This window comes from Morus notabilis, unplaced genomic scaffold (assembly GCF_000414095.1).
Source record: "Morus notabilis unplaced genomic scaffold, ASM41409v2 Scaffold645, whole genome shotgun sequence".
Classification (NCBI taxonomy): domain Eukaryota; kingdom Viridiplantae; phylum Streptophyta; class Magnoliopsida; order Rosales; family Moraceae; genus Morus; species Morus notabilis.
In genome coordinates, this window is record NW_010363463.1 from 266,524 (window position 1) to 277,326 (window position 10,803).

General features: G+C 34.3%; 1 protein-coding gene across 2 annotated transcripts; it reads left to right on the forward strand.

Annotated features, from left to right (window-relative positions):
* The first annotated feature begins 3,874 nt into the window (after nt 1-3,874).
* Nucleotides 3,875-10,088, forward strand: LOC21398615 (bifunctional purine biosynthesis protein PurH). Of its 2 annotated transcripts, none has more exons than XM_024169668.1 (13): nt 3,875-3,947; nt 4,134-4,268; nt 4,385-4,475; nt 5,434-5,554; nt 5,771-5,867; nt 6,727-6,829; nt 6,911-7,044; nt 7,483-7,660; nt 7,978-8,132; nt 8,419-8,628; nt 8,816-9,163; nt 9,279-9,405; nt 9,678-10,088. In XM_024169668.1, exons 2-13 carry the CDS (start codon nt 4,134-4,136, stop codon nt 9,827-9,829), a joined length of 1,851 nt encoding a protein of 616 aa, XP_024025436.1. In that variant the 5' UTR covers nt 3,875-3,947; the 3' UTR covers nt 9,830-10,088. The 2 variants fall into 2 exon arrangements, with proteins under 2 accessions (XP_024025436.1, XP_024025437.1); XM_024169669.1 differs by having other exon boundaries at nt 3,890-3,947; nt 4,115-4,268; nt 5,434-5,512.
* The last annotated feature ends 715 nt before the right edge of the window (nt 10,089-10,803 follow it).

Here is a 10,803-nt window from a genome sequence, read left to right on the forward strand (position 1 = left end):
GACGTGTGTTTGAAGTTTTTTTTTTTTTTTTTTTTTTTTTTTTTTTTTTTAACATTATGCTATAGGAAACGGCAATATACATGTATTTCTTATTTAAATTAAGTGAACATATAACATAGTATTATGTATATTGATTGAGTTGTGGTAGTTCATGTTATTGAATTTGTTTTGGAAGTTACTTTTGCTTGAAAAAGTATTTAGTCATTTGGAGGTTGAATATTGTTGTCGTTCTAACAGGTTGGAAAGAATTAGTAGGGAGACACAAATAGGAGATTGAATATGAAAAGAATAATGAGGATGAAGTTAGAATTATTACAGGGGAGAATACAGTGTATTAATCTGTGAAGGCGTAAAATTGTAAAATCCCATGAGTTAGAAAATATGTAAACGTGCACATGGAGTAGCAGAACCCAAACAGAAACCAAGATGTATATTTGCATAAGCCAAACAGAAACCAAGATCTAAGTTCAATAGAAGTTGCATTGTAGTTTGCTTGAATACTCAAAAAAGCATGCTGACTGTCTGAATATTAGATTTTCAGAATATTTTATTTTTCTAAGAAGTAGATACTACAAACGACCACAAGCATAATCGTCATTTTAACTTAGATGATCGTGAATGCAATGAATATCGATGTCACTTATTTTTTACTTGTATTTGGATTTTGGAGTCGCGAAAGTTTTTTTTTTTTTTTTTTGTTTGCATTAATAGTAATGGATGTACTTAATTTTTAAATCGTTGAAGATTTAGATTTCAAATATTTAAAGCAGCGAATTTTTTAATTGTTGTTATTTAAATTTCCTGACTTCTTTCAAATCATCAGCTTTGTTAATGATTCAAAGAGTTTCTGTAGCCGAAGGTTGTAATACTTAGACCATGAGCATTGGCTCATGAGTTTGTCAATGCGAAACTGTAAGATTTACAAATATTAACTATGTGTCTATCACGGGAGATGATTGAAAATAGAGGAATTATAAACAGATTTAATTATTTATAAAATACCAAGTTTAATCTAATATTGCAATTACTACTTTCAAGTTTTACAAGATCAGAATGCCTTCTTTATGATAAAAGGACAACAACTACAAGGAATTTATCAATATCTAAATACGTATCAGTCTAAATGTCACAATGAAAGTTTGTGGGAGCTAGTAAAAAATAAATAAATCAAAAAATCAAAACCTCGCATTGAAAGATTAAGAAATAAATCCCTAAAAACATAGACGTGATCAATGACAAAGGCTATATGCATGATGATTGTTTCTCATATTTGTTTAACAAAAAGAGCCAAAGCAATAAGTGAATTGGACAATCTACGACCATAACATCTATATGACGATTTCAAGTAAAAACCATACTATTTCATGCCTTCAGCAAGTGTATGAGGAACTGGTTCACCAAATTACTGTAGACCACCGTCGGAGAAACCAATCAGAGGAAGAAGGGAAAGTGGAAGAGAGCGGGGACATCAAAACTCAATTGAAAAAAAAAAATGACACTCCCTTTCCTGCCAAAACGACCACATGTTGGTCAAAAATTTTCAACCAAAACGATGTCGTTTTGGTTGAAAGCGAGTGTGCACAGTGATTCATTTTGTGCTTTCTATTACATAGATAAAACTATTTTCCAAAGCCTAATATAAAAAATGAAAATGAGAAATTCTCTTTTCAGCCATTCATTTCAATAACATAGAACAAGAATCAGGGTTAAAAAACTGAAAGTAGAACAAGAAATTCTCATGTTGCCTGAGAAGAAACTATGTGTCATTTCGGTAATTGCAAACAAAAACTGGTACTAGGGTGAGAAATATCAACTGATTAAGTATGTCTTGAAAATTATACAATACCAAAAAAACTAGTCAAAATTTAGAATATTAGTATATCATCAAATCTACAACCAGCATCATAGATTCAAAATTTAAAAATGAACGAAAACAAAACTAATGGCGAGGGAATAAAAAAAGAAAGTAGGATAAAAAAACTGATGGAAACTAGAGGTTTACTATGCCTCAGATCCAATGGCAATGTGAAACATAAAGAAGCCATTGCAAAACGTGGCCATAACTCTCACTTGCACTTAACGCCAGCTTCAACAGCTCGGCGGGCTTTTTTTCAGCCAGAGCCAACAAGTTGCTTGAGATCCCATCGTCTTTTCTTATATATGCAAATCTAAGAAAGCACAAGACTCTTAAAGTACCACAACCTTAAATTCTGACCCATAAAATAAATAAATAAATATATATCTATATATATTTCTTAAGCTCAAAATCTTGGGACTTAAAGGAAAGTTATGGGTCAATTGATCCAAAAGCTCCACAGAAATTAGATCCAAAGTAAAACCTAATTAATAACAAGAACGTTGAATGTCGATCACAACAGAGCCTTTACAAAGGCGATTTCTTTCTCATTTCCAATCAACACAGATTCTCGATCAAGATTCATTCAAGAAAAGAACATAAAACAATGTATGCGTTTGGAACTCGTTTCAAAATGATTTTATTTTCTGTATGAAAATGAAAATGAAAACGTTTTCATTTCTATTTTAGAATCATTTCTGAAAATGCGTTTGGTAAATTTATTCTTAGATTGTTTTCTGTTTAAAAAAAAACTGAAACTGCGTTTGGTGGTTTAATTTTTAAAAACATGTAATAGTATCCTTTTTAACCTTTTTCTTTCATCATTTTGTTTCAAAACAATTGAATGCTAAAAAATAACAAATGAACACTCACTAAAACAATTTAGCAAACACTTAAACAACAAACTTATTGAACCCAAAACACATACATAACGTTGACATCTACTTCAAATGGAAATCAATCAGAACTATCCTACTCTCTTTCATTATATTAAAGTGTAATGGTTGAGAACATGAATGAGATAAATTTATAATTATGATTAATATTAAAGGAAATTAATCTCCAATATCTTCTCAAATCTCACCTGATATGAGAGAGAGAATAATATTCTCACATGTCTTGAGAAATTCCCAACAGAGATGGTCTTTTAAGCCAAGCCTCCTAATGATATAATCAAGAAACGAAATTGGAGTAACTGGGTTCATCTTCCATTCGAGTGTTGAGAGCACCAGGAGCTCCATTCTCTTAATCGTTTTCACTTCAAACATGAACTTACTCTCTTCCACCTAACCACACAAAAAAAGATTCATTTTTTTCTTTTTCAATTAATTTTCAAGAATTTTTAGCCAGACCCAGAAAAAGTTCATACGAAATATAATGAAGAACTTACTTGGAAGTCTAATAGAAAAGGTACTTGGGTCTCTTCAACTTTGGCAGAGAGAGAGAGAGACAAGCTACAAAAGCAAGGTGGGTCATCCATGGCTTCTCTCTCTGCAACTCGAAGCTGAGGAGAAACCATGGTGAGCACCGAAGATCCCTCCCAGCCGCCGGTAAGCCTTCCTCAGTCAAGCCACCGATCCTCGCCATGTGAAGCCCATCCCCACCCGAGGCGGCGATCCCCGGGCGCATTTGGAGGAAGCCGCCGGCGGCGAGGTGGCTGCTAAGGAGGTCGATGAAGCTCGAGGAAGGTCGAGGGAGGTCGAGAGAGAAGTGGGTTTGGGAGTGCTCGTGCTTTTGAGAAAGAGAGAGGTCGTTTGAGAAATAAACTTTTTATCTATACCGTCCAAATTTCAATCCGACGGTTGTAATTACTGAGCGGACTAGTCAGGCATATTTCATATGCCGGATGAGAGACCATCCCTATATATATTTTGAAAACTCAAATATTTAGATTTTATTTTATTACCCTAAAAAGGTAAAGCATGTTTTATAATAATTTTAAAGCTTCAGGGTAGTTTTGTCAACAAAATAAAAACCTTACAATACGAGATTAATACAGGGTGTGCTCTTACAGTCTCACTTTGTGCTCTTCCACCTTTAACTTGTCTTTGTTTTTCCTTTTGCCACCGTTCGCTATCAAAAGCTACAAGCGGTGAGTCTCCTCTCTCTCTCTCTCTCTCTCTCTGCTTTTATATAGATGAATTTGATATTGCCCATTTGTTTTTTCTGAAGGATTGCCCTTTTTTTGTTTTGTTTTTTGTTTTTTTTTGTTTTATGAAAACTTTGTTCATATTTTGTGTTTTTTCTGAATAATAACAGTTTATTGTCACAAATAAAGATGATTAGTTTGACGGCTGCTCCCACCACCAATACAGTGCAAGTTGCAAACTCTTGTATACCGAACACAAGTCTTCCTGGGCTGTTTTCTAATTCCCAAAGAAGAACTATTTGCCCTTGTCCTTGGTCTCTTACGGTAAGGCAGCATAATTCCCTTATGTTTTTAACTTGTTTATATATATATATATATATGTATATATATGTATTTAGAGTAATAATAGTTGAGAATTTCACATTCTTTTTGCAATGCAGTCTTGTTCGATTAAGTTGTCATACTCGACGCGTTCGGTTTGTAACTCAATCAAAACCATGGCAGAGTCTGACTCTCAATCCTCTTCATCTGGTATGCTTTCTCGGCTTCAATTTTCATTTTAGTGTGCGCTTTCATTTAGGTCATTTTGTTCTTTCTTTGATTTCTGTTGCAATAAAGTAAAACCCTTTTTTGGGGTCTTACCACAAAGCTTGTTTTCTTGAAATGGAAACGGGTTACTCATACTCAGCTTTCAAACTTGTATTCTATTTCTTTTTTTATCTTTTTTACAACACGGGATCGGACCTGCAACCTCTCCCCAAGCCCCATCCCCCGGTGGCTTCATTAGACCATACAAACTTGTATTCTAGTTCACATTTAGAGTCTTGCTCTTACTCAATGTTTAATTTCAATCTTTACTTTAATTGAATGTCAGGCTTCAGAAAAATGGGGCAGCTTTCGCATCCCCTTTAAATCCCTTTCTCTCCCTTTCTTCATGTTGTTCTATTTATTGATGTGTTTGAGTTATCGATATTTTTGTAGACTTCTTATATTATGCTTTCTATTTGTCGTTTTGTATCTTTTTTCTATGTTTGAAAGACTTAAAATATTTAGGCCCCATTCATTTCACCGATTCGAGTTTATAATTTGAGTTTTGCTACAGTAAAAAAACTCTCAGAAACAGTCACATCTAACTTTTTTGTTACAGTAAAAAGCTCTCACATAAAGTCACATCTCAACTCGAATTAAAAACTCAAATCAGCGAACTAAACGGGCTCTTAATTTCTTTGTGGGCTTCTACTGACAAAACTTTGAATGAATTATTTTCCTTTGATTATTTTCCTTTGGACAGATGTGATTGATTGTTATTAGTGTTGCTGTTCGTAGTTGTTATGGTTTCTGATCGTAGTTTAGTTACTTTCTTTTGAGGATTCTTTGTCCTCCTTTTATTGTACTGGATTTCAGTTTCTATTAAATTCAGCTTCTTATAAACTATATAGAAAAAGTGCAAATTCAGAATATTGTGGTTATAAGTTCTTCCACGTTTCAGGGAACAAAAAGCAGGCACTAATATCACTATCAGACAAGAAAGATCTCGCTTTATTAGGAAATGGACTTCAGAACTTGGGGTTAATTCTTGGGAACCATACTTGCATTAAGCTTATGCAATTGTATATTCTTGTTGCACAAAGCAGTTTGTTACATAGTTCTTTGTTTGCATTATTGTCTCTGTTTCCTTTCAATGACCGTGAATTTGGTGTTCATTTACATTAGTATATTCTTATTGGTTGCATGCAAGAATAAACATAATACAGATGAGAAACTTTAATGGTTTTAAGGTTTTCAACTTTAGAGGATGTTGTGATGGCCGCTCTTGTTAACTGCAGTTATACAATTGTTTCCACTGGAGGAACAGCGTCTGCTTTGGAAAGTGCTGGGGTATCTGTTACAAAGGTTGAAGAACTTACTCATTTTCCTGAGATGGTGAGTCAGTTCGTCAACTTCTCTTCCATCTGAGATGCTGACTATTGTTTCATATGTGGATTTGTAAGCTTACTGGTAAAGTAATTGTCGATCACATTTTTCCTTGAATATTATGGTTTAAGTTATTATTTCAGATTCTTTTGGTATATTTAATCGGTTTCTCCACTATTTTTAATGAACTTGTAGCTCTTGTAGATTACATAAGATGCTTAGTTTATGCTTGTCTCGCTCCAATTTTTTAACTCCTGCCAGTCAAAAAAAAATTTTCTCCTCATCATTTCTCGAGTCACTGATAATGGTGGCAGAAGAACTCGATTTGCAAGTCATTTACGTGTGGTTTTCATGTCTTATTCAATGCTTTGCTGCTGTATCTTTTACCCAGAAGCTTGTGGTGCCTTTTTTTCTTTTCTATGTTCATTAGTGGTTTATGATTTTATCTGTTTAATAGAAAATGAAAAAAATAATTTCTACTTACATAGGAGCATATGATTAAAGTAAATAGAAAATCTGTCTGGTGGGTCGTGGTACTTAGCCTTGTGTTTGCAAGAAGCTCCTATTTCAGAGACATCCCCTATATGTAGTTCCAACTAACTTCTCAAATGTTGTCTTTCTTAAGTTGTTTGGACCTTCCACTTGACTAATGCAAATACAATCACGAAACATTTGGTGGCTATAAAACCTCATCAAGACTTGCCTTTAAAGTATGTTGCAGCAATTCCCACCTCATATGAGAGCATAAATTTTTCTTTGCATGAAATCTCTTATTTATGATGTAACTTTGATATTAAGGTTGCTGTTTAAATTGTTATCCTTATTTTGAAATATGAAATGCAGACATAACTCTAGCTTTGTATTACAGCTTGATGGTCGTGTAAAAACTTTACATCCTAACGTTCATGGGGGAATTTTGGCTAGAAGAGACCAAAAGCATCATATTGAAGCTCTCAATGAGCATGGAATTGGTGAGAACCACTACACAAAACATGCCCCGATTGTCTGCAGATTTGTTAATAGAGTTGACTTTTTAAGTTGTTCTTTTGTAGGCACATTTGACGTTGTGGTGGTGAACTTGTACCCGTTTTATGATAAAGTCACTTCATCTAAAGAAATTGAGTTTGAAGATGGAATTGAGAACATTGATATTGGTGGTCCGGCCATGATCAGAGCGGCTGCCAAGGTGTGTTCATCTATCTGCAATGATATTCTTGGGAACCTGGAAAACTCAACTTCATTAACAGCACTGAAAATGGAAAATGCAAGATAGTATGGGTGGTTTTGAGGACCCCCTAGTGCACAACACCTAAACACTTCTCACAAATCTGATCATCAGCTCCCTGCAGTCACTAAACCCCCTATTTATACTCCTAAAAGACTACTAACCACTAATTAGCTACCAGGTCTCCAACATATATCATGTTACGATTGTTTGAGAATTTGGTCCATGGTCACCATAATGTTTTTAAATTCTTTTTTGCCATCTAATGCTTTTGAGAAAACTTTATAAACTATATTGGAGTTTTGTGGTTAAAAACACTAGAATATCTCGACTCTGATTCTGTATTGTATTTCAATTGTCTAGTTTCGGAACCAAAGTATGCTTGTTTAATGAAAACAGAATCACAAGGATGTATTGGTTGTTGTTGATTCACAAGACTATCCAGAGCTTATGGAGTTTCTTAAAGGAAACCAGGACGATCAACAATTTCGTAGAAGGCTTGCGTGGAAGGCTTTTCAACATGTTGCTTCTTATGATGCTGCAGTGGCAGAGTGGTTATGGAAGCAGTCATCAGAGGGTATTTATTTTCGTCTTTTGTGCTTAGCTAAAATGTACCTGAACAAGGCAAATTGTAGAAAGAAGTAACCAAATGAATGTGAATTAATAAAATCATGATGGAGTAATCATTATGTCTTCATTTCATTCTTTTTCCCTTTTCCTTTTGTGAAATCAAGAAGACAAATTTAAAGAGGGTGCCATTATAAAACAAAAGAAGAAGGTACTTTGAGATAGTTCTACTGAAACGAATGCAGTGCAGTCTCATGGTTTATTTCTATTTTCCTAGAGCCTGAGAGCCTCTTATGTTGATACTAACACCTTCTTTACGTGTCATAGATAAATTCCCTCCTAGTTTAACAGTTCCCATGTCACTTAAAAGTTCTCTGCGATATGGAGAAAATCCTCATCAAAAGGCCGCATTTTATGTTGATAAGAGTCTTGCTGAAGTTGATGGTGGTGGTATTGCAACTGCTATTCAACACCACGGGAAGGTGAGTTATTTGTGCATCTGCGTTCATATTTCATCTTTTTGTCAGCTTATGTTAGTGAACAAGTTTTTTGTTTTTTTTTTTATTTTTGTGTTTTTTGTGTTTTTTTTTTTTTGGCAAAGTTTCTTTAACTACTAAATTCCAGTAGTTAAAGAAACCTTTGCCAAGTCTACATATTAGGGGTTTTCAAAATCTGAATTGCTAGTGGTGTTCACTCTTCACCAATCCTTGATGGCGTAATACATCACTTTATCTCACATGCTTTTGACCTATTACATTTTGGGTGCAGGAGATGTCATACAATAACTATTTAGATGCTGATGCAGCTTGGAATTGTGTAGCCGAGTTTAGAAGGCCTACATGTGTAGTTGTAAAGCATACAAATCCATGTGGTGTAGCTTCGCGTGATGACATACTTGAAGCATATAGGCTTTCTGTGAAAGCAGATCCGGTGAGCGCATTTGGTGGTATTGTAGCCTTCAACATAGAGGTTGATGAGGTGAGTGCAATCTTTGAATCCCATGCATTAGGCTTTACAACTTAAGTCTACACCCCAAGGGCTAATCCAAATTCTCCTCATTGGTTACTGTAGATCAGAAAATTCGATTGATGATTGGAACTATTTTTGAAAGCTATTGTTGTCAATTTTTTCTGACTACCTTTTGTGATGCACTTTTCTGTTTAAGGCTCTTGCTAGGGAAATCCGAGAGTTTAGAAGCCCAACAGATGGCGAAACTCGTATGTTCTATGAGATTGTGGTTGCACCCAAGTATACAGAAAAAGGGCTTGAGATCCTTCGTGGAAAATCAAAGACATTAAGGATCCTTGAAGCAAGGAAAAATGAGAAAGGAAAGCTTTCTCTTAGACAAGTTGGGGGTGGTTGGTTAGCCCAGGAGTCAGATGACGTAACCCCCGAAGATATCCAATTTAATTGTGTTTCGGAGAAGGCTCCGCAAGAAAGTGAGCTTCGCGATGCAGAGTTTGCATGGTTGTGCGTCAAGCATGTGAAGAGCAATGCCATTGTGATAGCAAAGGTTCTAAACCTTTTCTTGTTTTCCATTGTTCTAACTAATTTTGTGTTTATATTATTCGATTTAGTGCAATGAATTAGTCAATCCTAGATAAATTCTCATTGTCGTGTTTGGGCAGAACAACTGTATGTTGGGCATGGGAAGTGGGCAGCCAAACCGTCGGGAGAGTTTACGAATAGCCTTGAAGAAAGCGGGAGATGAAGTCAAGGGAGCAGCTTTGGCCAGTGATGCCTTCTTCCCATTTGGTAATTACCGGCTTACTTAAAATTTTAGTCGACAAAATTAGCTTTGTCACAATTAAACATTAATAAAACCAAGTTGAACATTTGATACATTAATAAAACCAAGTTGAACATTTGATATTATATTTGTTGAAAAACCTGAACATTCATGCAACGGTGGAATTTCAGCTCCCCTCGACATCAAAATTCTTATAGTAAAAGTAAGCTACAGATGGATTTAAATGTAGTTTAAAAGCTGTTTGTATTAATATGAATGAGGTTTGTTCTATGATCAGCTTGGAAAGATGCTGTGGAAGAAGCATGTGTGAGCGGAGTCGGTGTTATAGCAGAGCCCGGAGGGAGCATTCGAGATAAAGATGCCGTAGAGTGCTGCAACAAGTATGGCGTGTCGCTTCTCTTCACCAATGTCAGGCACTTCAGGCATTGATTTCTTGCCTTTTTTTAGCCTCACCCTTTGTGCTCTTTATATATCAGAACCGTGACTTGAAAGCCTCGACAGTTGCAATCTGAATGGATGCATAGGCATTAGAGCTTCATAGCTATGCATCAATTGCCTCAGTTTTGTAATAAACTCAACTAGTATATGCAATTTGTTTCGGATTTTCAACCAAATTGAAAGAAGAGTTTCCAAGTAGCTTTTTCCGGCACCATTCAATTTGCTTCATATTTAAATTTAAGACATTTGTGGAGGCTAATATTCTTCTTCTTCTTCTTCTCTCTCTCTCTCTGAATTTTTATTTTTATTTGTAATTTTTAAATTTAATTAATTTAATTTAATTTAATTTAAATTTATTTTTTTATTTTTTTTATTTTTTTGTATAAGTCCAAAGTACTTTTTTTTTTTTTTTTTTTTTTTGTAATTTTAAAAACAGAAATACTTTTGTGATAGATTCAAATGCGAAATATAAAATAAAAAGGGAAAATTTACTCTTTATGCTCTAGAGTTTGATTCTACTATTTTATACTCAACATGTAAGGTGTGCCAACATGTTTATGTTTAATATGTTTTGAGTTTAAAAACGGATAACTTACCATTTAAAATTAAATTAAACTGACGGCAAAATCTCTAATATCTTAAACATTTATCACATAAATTGTACTAAAAAAAAAAAATTTTCACGTAAAAATTGTATTCAAAAGTTGGGATATCTAACATAATTATAGAATATTATTTTTTTTGCTCTGAATAATTATAGAATATTATTTACCAGCAGTTTATAGAAAGTTTGAGAGTAATATTACCAGGTGTCAAACAGTGAATACATAGAGTGATAAAAAGAGTGACAGAAAAAGTCACGCTGGCATTTCTCCATTACTGTTCTTTAATTAGTGCGTTTCTCTGTCCTTTAATTAGTTCATGTAACTCATACTGTTCAATATTTGTATGGTATATAAATTGTT

Coding starts and splice junctions, on each gene's coding strand:
- LOC21398615 (XM_024169668.1), top strand. CDS start 4,134: ATGATTAGTTTGACGGCTGCTCCCACCACCAATACAGTGCAAGTTGCA. Junction 5,555..5,770: donor TGCATTAAGCTTATGCAATT/GTATATTCTTGT, acceptor TGTTAACTGCAG/TTATACAATTGTTTCCACTG. Junction 6,830..6,910: donor TCTCAATGAGCATGGAATTG/GTGAGAACCACT, acceptor GTTCTTTTGTAG/GCACATTTGACGTTGTGGTG.